The sequence below is a fragment of the Coenobita brevimanus genome, chromosome 50 (genome assembly GCF_032717465.1).
Source record: "Coenobita brevimanus isolate Jiangsu-jjx chromosome 50, ASM3271746v2, whole genome shotgun sequence".
Taxonomy (NCBI): domain Eukaryota; kingdom Metazoa; phylum Arthropoda; class Malacostraca; order Decapoda; family Coenobitidae; genus Coenobita; species Coenobita brevimanus.
In genome coordinates, this window is record NC_137003.1 from 37,258,322 (window position 1) to 37,274,291 (window position 15,970).

A 15,970-nucleotide genomic window follows, 5' to 3' on the forward strand; every position below is an offset into this window, starting at 1 on the left:
GTAGGCTGTGCATCAGTAACTCGTATTTCAGACACAAAGATGCACATAAATATACATCGTATAAAGGGAACAGGGATCATGTTGAAAGAAGCCTGATGGATTACGTGCTCGTAGAGAGGTTGATGATGGGAATGGTTGCTGATACGAGGGCTGTGAGAGGACGATGTGGAGGCCTGTCAGATTATATAATTGTGGTATGCAAGATCAAGATGAGAGGAGTGAGGTGGATCAGGAGAGAGAGGAGCAGTCAGGGAGAAAGAGTGAAAGTTGAGAAGCCGAGGATCAAAGAAATGGCAGATGATAACAGGACCAAAGTAGAGGAGGAGTTAGAATCAGTGAACTGGAATGAAATGGATCTGGACAGCCTGTGGAATGCATATAGGGATTGTTTAGTTAGGAATGCTAAAGCAGTGTGTGGTGTGGCAAGAGTAACAACAAAGAAGAAAGGTACGGCATAGTGGGATGAGGAGGTTAAGAGAGCACTGGAGGAAAAGTGGAAGTAGTGGCTAAAGTGGTTACAGGATAGGGGTTCAGTTGAAATAAGAACTGAATATATTGAGAGCAAGAAGCATGTAAAGAGACTAGTGAAGAGGAAAAGGGAGGTTAACGATGATCTAGGAGGAAAAATGAATGCAGACTACTCTGAATATAGGAAGTTATTCTGGAAAGAGGTGCGGAAATGTAGAAGTGAAAACAGAAAGAAATGTGATGGTGTGAAGGATGCAGGTGGTAGATTATTAACCCATGGAATTGAAGTAAGGACCAGATGGAAAGAATATTTTGAAAGCCTGATGAATGGGAATAGAGAGAGCAGAGCCACTGTAAACATGATTGGTTTTGGGGGTGTGCAGATAAGGAATGCAGTGGCAGGAGATGTGACACTCACACAGGTGAAGAGTGCTGTGAAACGGCTGAGAAATGGGAAAGCAGCTGGGGTTGATGAGTTGTATACAGAGATGCTTAAGTGTAGTGAGAAAGTGGAATGAAATGCTTGTTAGAGATATGTAAGAAGGCATGGATGAGTGAAAGTGTGCCTGCAGAGTGGAAAAAGGCTGTGATTGTACCCCTGTACAAAAATAAAGGTGAGCGAAGTGAGTGCAAGAATTATCGTGGCATAAGTTTAGTGAGTGTGGTAGGGAATATGGAAGAATTATTATAGAGAAAGTAAGAGAGATATCAGAAATCCTAGTGAGTGATGAACAAGGTGGCAGAGGATGTGTGGATCAAATATTTGCAGTGAGACAGATAGCAGAGAAGGCTTGTGAGAAGGACCATATGGTGTTTATGGCATTCATGGATCGGGAAAAAGCATACAACATAGTGGACAGAGAAGGATCGTGGAAAGCGTTGCTCATGTACGGTGTAGATGGTAAGCTGCTAGGTGCTGTCGAGAGTTTTTATGATGGTAGTGAAGCATGTGTAAGGGTTAATGGGCATCTAAGTAAATAGTTCACGATCAGTGTGGGCGTGCGACAAGATTGTGTGATGTCCCCAAGGTTGTTCAATATATATATATATATGGATGGAATGATGAGAGAAGTAAAAACACGAGTAATGGAGAGAGGGATGGCTTTGGTAATGAATGGTGATAGATGGAATATCTCAAATTTGTTGTATGCTGATGATGCAGTACTGCTTGCAAGTACCGGACAAGAACTTGGTAGGCTAGTGCAGAGTTTTGCTGATGTCTGTGTGTTGTGCCTTGAGAGTAAATGTAGAAAAGAGTAAAGTGATGGTTACTGAGAGAGAAGGTGACTCCCAATGTAATGTTACAGTGAATGGAGAGAGACTGGAAATGGTGAGAGAGTTCAGATACCTGGGTACAGTGATAGAAAAAGAGAGGAAAATGTGCAAAAGAAGTTGAAAGTAGAGTGGCACGAGGAAGAAAAGTAGCTGGTGCAATGAAGGCCTTGATAAGAAACAGAGGCTTGAGTGTTGCAGCTGCATGAGGCTTAAGTCCCTGTCACACACAAAAGACTCGAGGGCCGACCACAGCGCGACTCAAGGTCATAACGCATTTTTTCATCGATCGTCCCTTGATTCGCCGACAAAGCCCGGACTCTTTAGGGTGCTCGTGAGCCACTGGTATGACTCGTCGGGCCTCACAATTTTTTAACGCACGTTAAAAAATTGTGGCCGCCTCACGACTTGCCAAAAGTCGTGTCACAGTTGCGTTGCAGTCGGGAGCGTCGTACTTTGGTCGTGAAGCAGTCTTAGCTCAGTGGGGTGCTTCTGAAAAGCCTAGTATTCCTGTAGATGTCACCACCATTGGGACAAACACTGTCCCCGCTCTGTTTGAAAAGCATATTTTTCTTTGTTAAATATCTTCACTGTTGTGTGAAACTGTGAATCATGGTAATGTCATGTACCGTAATATAAATAATACAAATAGAACACATATATATAATGTAGCATGAATTGTTTATATTTATCATAAACAAAAATTAAATATCAGTGATGGAATATGATGGCAACCTGCCATTTCAGTGGTCCTATATTATTTAGTTTCTGTTACATTTAGTGCAAGTTAGGTTCTTAATACATAGTTTGTTCAGACTGTAAATTACGCTTAGTGGGTATCTTGACTCATTCAGTCTCTGTGTGGGCAGAAATTTAATATTGAGTAAATACTGGGTCTCAACATGTTGCTCACTCCCTTCACCCATGCACACCACAAGACCCGTGTTGCCACAGTTTGAGAAGGCCATGGTGTTGCCCCCTCAGACCTTCCAAAGCAATTACAGTTCCTTACTTTATCTAACCTAACCAGACCACAAGTAGTCTAAATTGTATTATTTTAAGCATTAGTTCTCATGCGTTTGCTTTGAAAACAAATCTCTCGTGAAAAAACTTAAACACTGGACTGTCTTGTGCGTATGCGTGAAGGAAGTGAGCAAAATGTTGAGTCCCAGTATTTACTCAACATTTAATTTCTGCCCACATAGAGACTGAATGAGTCAAGATACCCACTAAGTGTAATTTACAGTCTGAACAAGCCATCTATTAAGAACCTAACTTGCATTAAATGTAGCAGAAATTAAATAATATAGGACCACTGAAATGGTGGGTTGCCATCACGTCATCAATGATATTTTAATTTCCGTTTATGATAAATATAAACAATTCACACTACATTATATATACGTGTTTTATTTGTATTATTTATGTTATGGTATATGACATTACCATGATTCACAGTTTCACACAACAGTGTAGATATTTAACAAAGGAAAATAAGCTTTTCAAACAGCATGGGGATGTGTTTGTCCCAATGGTGGTAACATCTACTGGAATACTGGCTTTGAAAGCACCCCATTGGATGTGACGTGATACGGTCGTTGCGTGTTGCGATGCTGTCACCGACAAAAAAAACATTATGGCTGTTTGTCCCTCATCAACTGACTAGACACTGGAGAGGTCCATGGTGATGCTCTGGTTGTCATTGGTGGTCTAGGTGTGATGCCCTGCCCCACACTGGGTGTCATTGGTGGTTCAGGTGTGATGCCCTGCCCCACACTGGGTGTCATTGGTGGTTCAGGTGTGATGCCCTGCCCCACACTGGGTGTCATTGGTGGTTCAGGTGTGATGCCCTGCCCCACACTGGGTGTCATTGGTGGTTCAGGTGTGATGCCCTGCCCCACACTGGGTGTCATTGGTGGTTCAGGTGTGATGCCCTGCCCCACACTGGGTGTCATTAGTGGTTCAGGTGTGATGTCCCGCCCCATGAGTCGGTCGTGAAGGGGTCGTGGGGGGTCAGGGTGCATTCCCCAAATGCGTCACGAAGTCGTCTTGCATTCATGGGCAGTCGTGTCATGTTACAAATGCGTCACGAAGTCGTCTTGCATTCATGGGCAGTCGTGTCATGTTACAAATGCGTCACGAAGTCGTCTTGCATTCATGGGCAGTCGTGTCATGGTCGTGGCTGACAAAAATTCATTAAATTTCAAATTTGAAGGCTCGTAGCTCCATTGCCTCGCGGTCGCCTCGTGATCTTGTCGCATTCTTGAAGATGTCACAGCTGGTCTTGAGGCAGTCATGAGCAGAGCAGATTCCGGGCCAGTCGGGATGCGTGGGAACCAACTAGAACACGACCTTGAGTAGTGCCGCGGTCGGCCCTTGAGTCTCGTATGTGTGACGGGCTTTGCATGAGGGAGTGTTAATGCTAACTTTAACATGTGAGACTATGGTGTGGCATGAAAATGAAAAGTCAAGAGTAAGAGCAGTGGAGATGGGACTCCTGAGGAATGTATGTGGAGTACGGAGGGTGGATAGGATATGAAATAATGTAATTCGTGAAGGATGTGGAGAGAGGAAGTCGGTGGAAACCAGAATCGAAGAGAGTGTACTGAGATGGTATGGTCATGTGGAGAGAATGGATAACAATAGAGTGGCGAAAAAGGTATATCTCAGCAAATTTGAAGGAGGGAAGAGGTGAGGTGGGCCAAGGAGAAGGTGGAGAGATATGGTGGATGAGTGTGTGAGGAAGAGAGGTTTGGAAGTTGGTGAGGCTAGGGAACTGACAAAGAGATTGAGCTGGCTGGATTAATGTTGTGAGGAGAAGTGCATGATCAGGAATTTGGCACCCCTTTTTAATGTGGTAGTGTCCAGATTGACTCAATCGGATACGTTTATGTGAAGCTACAGAACGTGGTGAATGTTTTTGGCGTATCCGATAGAGCCAGGATTCCGGGGGCTTGAATGATGAGTGAATGGAAGCGTGGCCCATTGGATTGGGCAAATTTGGGCTGTCTGGACATTGCTACTCCTCACCCAGCCTTAGGGTGGGAAAGGAGATCATGATGATGATGATGATATAAAAATGCATTTCACTTTGAAGCAACTGCATTGTGGCCTGAACTTATACAGTGTATAAATTCATCTTAGAATGTGGCTTGGTGACGGAGTGGCTTGATTGGTCAGTTGGTAGAGGCTTGGCGATGAAGTGGCTTGATTGTTCAGTTGGTTGAAAGGCTTGTGATCCAGGGAGGGAGGAAGGGTCAATGTCAGTGGGAGATCCTTAAACAGTACATGCCATTGATACTAAATATCTAACCTAATACAAGCAGAAGTCAAATGAAGGCCAGAAGAAACACAAAAATATAAATGGTTGGACAGAAGAGAAGAAGAGGACAGTAAAGATAGAACGATTGGAGACAAAAAAGCCCCTTTTAGTTACCTCTTATGACAAGCAGGGATACTGAGGAAGCATTCTCTCCCACTTCCTCAGGAGGACCTACCAAAGGACTGCAGTGCTTTTCACCATTTAAGTGTACTGACCTGCTTTATGTGCGAGGCCATGTGGTATAACTCAGAATAATAATGAGACATATAGATGCAGTGAACAAGGCCTTATGTTTTCTTCCATTATAGTTAGAAAGGGATTTAGAGTTTTGGGAAATTTGTAGAGGATCAAACTGAAGTATTACCATAATGATTTCCAGAAATTGCATCCTTTGTGCATATTCCCTGCAAGTCGAAAACAGTGTTAAAGAGACACATGTGGGTTGTTGGAGATCCTATTATCTTTATTGGTGCAGGGATACAATGACATCACCATGTAGCACATATGTTGCAGGTAGCTAGAAATGTCTCACAACACAAGAGGAAGGGGGACTATACCTTTGGTTTTCTCTGTTCCTCTTAATTTTGTCCCCAAGAAGGTCAAAGAGCCTTATCTTTAGATCTCCCTATCTTATGTAAAACTAACTAGAAAGTTAAATCTCATTCTTGATATTCATATGTGTAGATTTATAAAGATATTTTTACAAGAGAATGAGAAAAAGGCAGAATATAAGAGAGAAGTGGAGGAACGATTGGGTGAATATGAATTGGAGCAGATGGGGGACATGGAAGGTGTGTGCAAGAGATTCACAGAGGAAATATGTGTAGCATGTGAGGTGGTGTTTGGGGTGAAGAGAAGACGAAAGGGGGTGCAAGGAACAGCATGGTGGAATGAAGAGGTGAGACAGGCTGTGGCACAAAAGAAGAAAGCATACAATGAATGGATGAGAAATAGGGGCGTGGAAGAAGTTGAGAGACAGAAGAGAGAGCTATATGTTGAAAGGAAGAGAGAGGTGAAATGATTAGTAATAGCGAGTAAGAAGAGAGTGGATGACGAATTTGGAAGGAATTTGAGTGTAAAGTGGAGGGAATGAAAGAAAATGTTCTGGAAAGAGGTAAAGAGAGTCAGACAGGGTGGCATTGAAGTTAGCAGGGGAGTGAAAGATAAAAATGGTAGACTACTAGTTGAGAAGGGAGAAAAAGTGAGCAGATGGATAGAATACTTTAATGAATTGTTGAACATAGTGAATGAAAGTAATGCAAGTATAAGTGGCAGGGGAATGGCTGGGAGAAGGAGGGAGGTGAGAAGACAGGAAGGAATCAGTACGATGGAAATTGTGGAAGCACTGAAGAAAGTCAAAATGGGGAAAGCCCCAGGAATTGATGGAGTGTGTGGTGAAATGCTGAAACATGCGGGAGAGATAGTAGTAGAATGGATGTGGAAGATGTGCAGATTGGCCTGGGAGGAAGGTAGAGTCCTGGAGGATTGGAAGTCAGGTATAATTATTCCCTTGTACAAATGGAAAGGGGAAAACGAAGTGTGTGGTAATCATAGGGGCGTTTGTCTTCTTAGTGTAATAGAAAAGTATATGGTAGGATACTTATTGACAGAGTTAGGGAAATAACAGAGGAATTAGTTGGAGAAGAACAGGGAGGCTTTAGGAAGGGAAGAGGTTTTGTAGATCAGATATTCATTCTTAGATCTTTAGTGGAAAAGTTTCTAGAGAAGGGAAAGAAGTTGTATGTGGCTTTCATGGATTTGGAGAAAGCATATGACAGGGTGGATAGACAAGGATTGTGGAAAGTATTAAGAATATATGGAGTAGATGGGAAGTTGTTGAATGCTGTGAAGAGTATGTATGAGGGTGGTAAGGCTGCAGTGCATGTGGATAGTGAACTGAGTGAGTTTTTCTATTTGAAGGTTGGGTTTAAACAGGGATGTGTCATGTCTCCATGGTTGTTCAATCTGTTTATAGATGGGGTTATAAAAGAGATACAAGGTAAGGCAGTGGATGTTGGAGTGGCCCTAATGAGAGAGGGCAGTGTTTGGAAACTCCCTGTACTGTTGTTTGCAGATGATACTGTGTTGTTAAGTGAAGGCAAAGGGGAGCTGCAAGGCTTGGTGGATGAGTTTGGAAGTGTGTGTAAGAAATTAAATTTAAAGGTGAATGTAGGGAAGAGTAAAGTTATGGTCTTTGAAAGAGATGAAGTCAGTGAATGTACAGTGAGGTTGGATGATGAGGAAATGGAAAATGTGAGTATGTTTAAGTACTTGGGTAGTGTGATGAGTAAGGATGGAAGTTTGGAGGGTGAAGTGCTTGATAGGATACAACAAGGAAGAAAGGTTGCTGATTCCATGAAGGCAGTGATAAGAAACAGGGAAGTGAGCATGGAATTGAAAAAGTTATTACATAACAGTATTGTGATACCAACTCTGATGTATGGAAGTGAAGCTTGGACATTGTTGGAGGGACACAAGTCAAGAGTGAGAGCAGTGGACACGAGTTATTTGAGAGGAGCCTGTGGAGTCACATGGAGAGAGAGAGACTGACAAATGAGGATGTGAAGGAGCATTGTGGTGTGGATGTGGATGTGATAGGAAGCATTAGGAGAAACACACTGAGGTGGTTTGGCCATGTGAAGAGGGTGGAGAGTGAGAGACTGACGAGGAAAGTGTATATGAGTGAGGTGGAGGGGGAGAGAGGGAGGGGAAGGCCAAGGATGAGATGGAGGGATGGGGTGGAGAGGTATATGAGAGAGAGAGGGGTGTGAATTGGGAGCAGGGCAGTGAAATGGCAGGGGACAGGGTGACGTAGAGGCGATTTGTTTGTGGCCACCCCGTATAAGGGATTAAGGCATCCGGCAATAGATAGATAATACTGTGTAGTAATAATATTGCTTATGATTGCATAATATAAGATGTGTATGCAGGTGACAAGTGGAATCTCATGGAGTGAGGTGGCCGGGCGGGTTAGAACAAGATCCGAGAAGCAGTGTCGCACTAAATGGCTAAACTACCTCAACTGGAAACGAACCTCAGGTGTTGAATGGAGCAAGTCAGATGATATCCAGCTTATCTGCAGGTAGGTCAAAATGTATTTATTCAAAATCATTAGAACTGCTGAGGGAGTGTAAATACCTGGGCACAGTGACAGGATGTGGCCGCAAGAGGATTGCATGAAGGAGTTTTAGTGCCCACATTAACATGGGTATGAGACTTTGGTAAAGAATGAAAATGAAAAGTCAGGAGCCAGAGCAGTGGAGATGGGATTATCAAGGAATGTGTGTGAGGTGCGGAGAGTGGATAAGATAAGGAATAACATGAATTGTGAAAGATGCCGGGGAGGGAAGTCTCTGGGTACCAGGGAATGGATGTGAGTAGAATGGTGGAAAGGGTATATCCAAGTGAGTTTGAAATAAGTGTGGTAGGCAAAGAAGAATGGAAATAAATAAGGTAAATCAGTGTATGAGAAAGAGGGGTATGGAAGCTGGTGAGACTAAGAAACTGACAAGAGATGGAGTTGGTTGGGTGAAATTTGTGCAGAGGAGTGTATGACCAGTATTTGGCACCCCTTTTTTTTGTCCTCAGATTGACTCTGTTGGATATGTGGATGTGAAGCTATGTATGGAATAAGTTGTACATGTCTGCTGGAGTCTGGGTTCTGTGGGATTGAATGTTGAGTGTTTGGGAGTACAGCCCACTCATTTGGGTCAACTTTAGTTACTCTCTCTCTCTCTCTCTCTCTCTCTCTCAATCCTGCCTCATTCCACCCTGGGGTAGGAAAGGAGATATGTATGATGAATGAATAATTAAAGAGCTGCATAACAATCGGGATCGATGGGCTACCCCAAACTAAAATGTGTTTTTGATTGATTGGACTATTTTCAACCTTCCTTTTTGTCATTTTGGCTATAAGGCCTGTACAGAAATGGAAATATAGTTGAAAACCTAACATGAAGTAATATTTTTACCTCTCTTAACAGCTTGGTTATGACAGCCACTGTGGCAGGGATCTTAATGACCCATGGGCATCTTAACCCGTAAACTGCAGCAGACTGGAAATCCAAAGTGCACCCCATGGGGGGAGGAGAATCAGTCATGCCTTGCTATATGATGAGGTTCCATTATGTGAAAACCAGTCACATACCGGTAGTGATTCATCATATGGCAAGGCCAATATAACACGTGTTCATTGGGGATAGGGAGTGACCTATGACCACATGACCTTTAATGGAGGTGGGGGGGGACCTTTTTAGGCTTGCCATTGGTGCTGTCGGTAGCACCATGCTTTCCACTAGGGGTAACATCCTTGCCAGACACTATTTCCAAGTCACAAGTTTCATTATTTTGCACAAAAAGTTCATTTCACTTAACCTCTTGTGCCATGTCCGTATATATACAGACAAACCTATACAGACACAAAATCCCGAGTCCTTATGTATATGGACAAACCTATACTGGCACAAAGTGCTGAGTCTGTATATATACGGGCATCATTTTGTGCACATCTGTGCAAAAGCATTTGAGTCCACGCTACTATACCTTGTACAGAAACCTGAAAAAAATGTCAGTGATGATGTAAAGTGTGTGCCACCACCACAAGACAGCCTCTGAACAAGAAAAAGGACGCAAGGTACAAGTATTTACCTAATTGTATTTACCTAATTGTGATATACAGGAAATGAGCTACGCTCGTGGGGTCCCGTCTCTGTTTTCAATAAGTCAGATTTAGCTTTAAACTCGTTTAAGTTTTTAGACTGGACGATCTCTTTGTCCAGGTTATTCCACAGGTCTATGCATCTATAAGGAAAACTAAATTTCTTGATATCCTTCAAGCAGCTTGGCTTCCTCAGTTTCATCCCGTCTCCTCTTGTTACTCTCTTATCCCATAAAAACAGATCTTCTTTGTCAATTTTGTCTACTCCTATCATGGTCCTGAACACTGCAATCATGTCATCTCTCTTCTCCTTTCTTCTGAGGAAGGCAAAATCCAGCTTTTCCAGCCTCTCTCTGTATGACATCTGTCAGACTGGGGACCATCTTGGTTGCTGTTCTTTGTATTCTCTCAATCTTGTTTATATCTTTCTTTTTGTGGGGACCACACTACTGCTGCATATTCCAACCTGGGGCGAATCATGGCCACTATCAATTTTTTCATCATCTCCTCATCCATATAATGAAAAGCTACTCTTATATTAGTCAGGAGTTTATAAGTCTCTCTAACTGTTTTGTTAATGTGTTTTTCAGGTGACAAACTGTCCTGGACCAGCACACCCAAATCTCTCTCTTCTCTCGCTTTTGTGATTGGTTCATTACCCATCAAATAATTCAATGATGGCCTCTTGGTACTTGCCCATTTCCAATATTATACATTTCTTTGCATTGAATTTCATTTCCCACATCCAGCTCCATTCGTGTATCCTATCCAGATCCTCCTGCAGCATTTTGCAATCCTCCTCAACCTCTACCTTCCTCATGATCTTTGCATCATCAGCAAACAGACTTGCATAACTGTTCACTCCAGCTACCATATCATTTACGTAAATCAGGAACATTACTGGCGCCAACACCGACCCCTGTGGGACTCCACTTGTTACTTTTCTCCATCCAGACATCTTATCCTTTATTACTGTCCTCATTTGTCTCTCTCTCAAAAAGTCTCTCATCCATTCTAGGAGGTTCCCCTTCAGTCCTCCTATATGCTCTAGTTTCCACATTAGGCTCTTATGGGGTACCTTGTCAAAGGCCTTCTCCAAATCTAAATACACACAATCCACCCAACCTTCTCTTTCCTGAAGCACATCAATCGCTCTTGAGTAAAAATTCAACAAGTTGGAAACACATGACCTTCCACTTCTAAGTCCAAACTGACTATCAGCCAAAATATTCATCTCTTCCAGATATTTTATCCATCTATCTTTCAGAATTCTTTCACACAATTTTGCAACCATGCTGGTTAAGGACACTGGTCTATAATTCAGGGGTTCTTCCTTGTTTCCTCCCTTATAAATTGGTACCACATATGCCATCTTCCATTCTTGAGGCACTTTTCCCTCTTCCAGAGAACACACAATCAAACTGTGAATCTTATCTGCCAGTTGTTTTCTGCATTCCTTCAGTACCCAATTAGAAATTCCATCTGGTCCTGGGGCTTTCCTTACATCTTGAGTTTCTAGTAGTTTATACACCTCCTGTACTTCCACTTTTATATCTTTTATCACTACATTTCTAGTCACTAACTCCGCTTCCACAAACTCCTTTTCATTAGTGAAAACTGACTGGAAACGTTTGTTCATTATTTCTGCTTGCATTGCCGCATCCTTATAGACCTCTTCTTCTACTTTCAGTTTGGTGATTCCTTCCTTTTGTTTCAGTTTGCCATTAACAAATCTATAAAACAGTTTGGGTTCATCCTTACATTTGTCTATTATACCTTTTTTCAAAATTCCTTTCTTCTTCTCTGCATATTCTTGTGTATTCATTTCTAGTTCTTTTATATTCTTCCTTTGTTCTGTTGTTACCTCTCTTTCTCCAATTGTTCCACGCCGTGTCTCTCTCTTTTTTTGCTATCATACACCTGGTATTAAACCACTCTTTTTTTCCTGTTTTCTTTCCCCTTTACTCTTGGCACAAATTTTTCCACTCCCAAATTATGCTGGTCTAGAAAAATATCCCACTTCCTCTGTATCTCTGTTGTTTCTCTGAATTTTCTCCAATCTGCATTTTCAAAAAATGTTCTCAATCCTGTAAAGTTTGCTTTCCCAAAGTTGTACCTTCCCTGCCTCTAAAGCTCGTCTCTTGGCTCCACGTTCCCTGTTATGATCTGGAACTCAGTGACCACATGATCACTTTTTTCAATAGGACACTGATATTTCAAGGATTCTGTTACATCGGGTCCTTTGGTAAACAGTAAGTCCAGTCTTGCTGGTGTGTCCTCACCTCGGAACCTTGTCTCTTCTTTGACCCATTCCGTCATCACATTGTTCATTGCTGTATTTAATAATATAGTGCCCCACGAGTCCTCGCCGCCTCCTGAGTCCCATTCCTCCCAGTTCACCTTTTTACAATTGAAGTCACCCATTAAAATTATATTGTTGCTTTTCTCAGTCAGTTTTGTGTAAATAACATGCAATGTCTGACAGCATTTCCTGGTATTCATCATCACTCCATGGTCTTGTCTTAGGGGGAACATACACTACTGCCATATCTCGCTTGTTATGCTCTCCAGTTTCTAATTTCATATTTATCACTTCAGCCCTGCCTTCTCCCATTTCCACAGTATCTACATTTATGTTGTTCTTCACAGCTATCATCACTCCTCCTCCTGTTTTTTCTTTTCTGTCTCTTCTCCACAGTTTGTATTTACCATCTCCCATATGAACATCAATATCTTCTCTTAACTTGGTCTCTACAAAGCACATAACGTCAGGTTCATGTATCCTCAAAAGATCGTTGATTTCTAACCTTGCCGATATTAAACCATCAACATTAGTATATGCCACCTTCCAATGATTTTTGATGTTTTCTATACCGTCTTTTCTCCTTCTCTCCGCCGGTACCACATCCTTAACTTCTGATCCATGACTCTCCAATAAAACACTGTCTTCTCTTTCTCCGTTCTCTGTTCATTTTTTACCTTTGCTTCCTTTACTAAGTCCTTTATTTTAGCTCTTTCTTCCTCATTTGCATCTCTTCTTATCCAAACATTTTTAACCCTTTAAACGCGGATCGTCGCGTTTGCGACGCTCGGCGAAAAGGACATAACGGCGGAGCGTCGCGTTTGCGATTCTAGTAAATTTTGAATAACCGTGGACAAGCAGGCTCCAGCTGGTATTGTCTATCAGTACCACCACCCTTTAGCTACAATTAGCATACTTTACCTTTGTACTACTGACCTCCTTTGTTGCCAAGTATCGCGTTTTTTCCTCCCTCCCCCCCCCACCACGGCCCGGCCAGCCTGGCTGTGATACATGGCAGCGCTCTGACTGCTCAGAACTGTAAATCTGCGCTCTCCTCTCACAAGCAGTTTATGCTAATAGGAAACGCTTGTTTCCCCAGTTGTAACACTAGCTTTTTTTCGCACAGTTTGCCCGTTTAGCGTCAGTTTACCGCAGGCTTTCAAAGTGACATTATGGCGAGTTCTAGCTCTTCCAAGTCAGTGCAAGCGGCCGACAGGAACAAGAATAAAGTGACGGGCGTAAGGCAGAATAAAAAGCGCGCCGCGGTGATCTTTTGGGAAGTAATATGATTGAAAATAATGTAGTATACATGTTTTTAGCTGTGAAAATGGAAATGTTTGTTGAGTGACGGGAAGACTGCCGCCGCACTGCATGTCGGCCGTACGCTTCATTGATTTTAGCCTTATTTTCAGTGCTTATTGTACAAATACGGATTCCAAACTACCTTTACGTTGTAGTATAAAGTTTACTGTGACAGAATGAGGCTGTGGTAGAGGGGAAACCGGGTTGCTGGAGGTGTGAAAGTGAAGATTTGGTTACCCAACTTTGCAAGTCTCCACAAGTCCTTGGGTAGTCCACGAAGGCTCAACACCTGTCTCTGGAGAAAGCTGAATGTAAGTACTATCTGCCATACCAAGTATAATGTTCTAGGGTTAATCTCTGATTTTTGGCTAATATTTTCCTACAGGTACTCAGACCTTGATACAACCCCGCCACTCGGGGGGGGGTCGACTGTTCATGGCTGCGTTTAAAGGGCTAAACCCTTCCTTATCCATTAGTTATATGCCACCTTCCAATGATTTTTGATGTTTTCTATACCCTCTTTTCTCCTTCTCTCTGCCGGTACCACTTCCTTAACTTCTGATCCATGACTCTCCAATAAAACACTGTCTTCTCTTTCTCCGTTCTCTGTTCATTTTTTACCTTTGCTTCCTTTACTAAGTCCTTTATTTTAGCTCTCTTCCTCATTTGCATCTCTCCTTATCCAAACATTTTTAAACCCTTCCTTATTCATTAGTTAAGGATCTAGGCGTACTAATTTCAGACGATCTGAAATGTTCAAATCAATGTATCTCTGCCGCCAATAAAGCCAACAGGTCCCTAAGCTTCATCAAAAGACATTTTACATATAAAAGCAAAGATATTGTAATCCCCCTATACAAAAGTATAATCAGGCCACACTTAGAGTTTGCAGTGCAATTTTGGGCGCCTCACCTAATTAAAGATATAGAAATACTGGAAGCGGTCCAGCGTAGGGCTACCAAGTTAATCCCGTCCCTGAGGAATAAACCATACCTCGAGAGACTCTGGGAATTAAACCTATTCTCTCTTAGAAAACGGAGACTTAGGGGACAGCTAATTGAATGTTTTAAGATTCTAAAAGGCTTTAGTAATACTGATTCAAGCAAGCTATTCACAGTAATTGCCGAGACTGTAACTCGAGGAAATGGTATGAAGTTGCAAGCAAGGAGGGCTAATCTTGATACAACCAAAAACTTCTTCACTTACTCTGTTGTAAGCGAATGGAATAAACTCCCTGGGAATGTGATTGAGAATGGTACCATAAATACAGTAATCCCTCTAATATCCGAACGCCCAATATCCGAACATCCCCACTAACCGGACATAATCCTCCTGGGATCCAATATTCCCAAAATGGGCCAAAAACCGCAAAAAATTCGAAAAAAGTCTGACTTTTTTCCCTCCCATAATTTGAAATTCCCGCCTGGCGCCAAACAGCTGTTACACCATGGTCCCTTCACCCCTTCCTTCCTCCCCCTCCCCCCTCCCCTGTCAGGTTGCCATTTGGTATTTTTCATTACCAAGTGTGGGCCAATTTGGTAATGAAAAATTCGTTTGGTAATGCATTAGAATAATGCATTACCAAATGGATTTTTCACATGTATGAGGATACACAGGATGGAGATGGTGGATTGTTTGCTCTCTCTGATTAATCTGCTACCCTACATAGTGTGAAAATAATCAACATGGTGTTAGTTATAAGGAGAGTGATTACATGTATTTCCACTTGTATATATAATTAGTGAAGAATATATGCTAGCTTTACGAATTTGGTAATGAAAAGTTGTATTTGACAATGAAAGTTGAGGAGATTGGTAATGTGGCTGTTGCGATCTGGCAACTCTGTTGCCCCACCAACATCAACAGTCACAGCTTAACTCCGATGGAGAGCAGATACTCATAACAGTGCAAGCCACAGGTGCTTGTTTTTTGTGAATAAACAGTGAATAAACTGCAATATCTTGCCACTAGAACACACAGGAATTTACAGTGTTGTGCAGTGTTAAGAAATTAGAATTTAGAGTGCAGAGGATTAACTGTGGACTGCAAACTGGCGGTTCAAACCAGTCCAAGAGCAAGGGACTTGTAAGTACCCAGAATGTTTAATATTGTATAAACTCACCTCTAAAACCTCATTTTATGGTTCTTTTGCATTTATTTCAGTCTTTTATGTCCCTTATTGGTGTGATTTGGGTCTTAAATAGGTGCAATGCATGTCCAGAGGGAGTTGTATAGGTGTTTTTCAGAGTTAGGGTCCATAGGTACAAGTCCATAAACTGGGGCCCAATATCCGGACAGGACCACTATCCGGACCTGCCTATGGCTCTATTGATCCGGATATTGGAGGGGTTACTGTATATTTAAAAAGAGACTGGACATATATCTCGATGCAATTGGTATCGTTTAGTTAGGATGGAGCAATTATTGCATATTCGTGTCTGCATTCATCTGTCTATTAGACACAGACAATATTTTAGGATATATATAATAAATAAACATTCCATTCATCTTTTGATTTAAAAAAAAAAAAAAAAAAAAAAAAAAAAAATTGCATGCATAGAGTAAGTATGTGACTGTATGCCCAAATTTTCCTTTTCCATATTTTTCTACTTTCTGCCGATCCTATAAAATTCCTTCAGGTTTTTCA

The 15,970-nt window shown here is 42.0% G+C and overlaps 1 protein-coding gene across 1 annotated transcript in view; it reads left to right on the forward strand.

Annotated features, from left to right (window-relative positions):
• Window positions 1–15,970, forward strand: part of LOC145399806 (uncharacterized) — a 256,576-nt gene that overhangs the window by 158,453 nt on the left and 82,153 nt on the right. Inside the window, exon 7 of the mRNA XM_080272355.1 lies at window positions 7,993–8,144. Coding sequence (XP_080128481.1) covers window positions 7,993–8,144 — 152 coding nt within the window. The remainder of the gene's footprint in view (window positions 1–7,992; window positions 8,145–15,970) is intronic.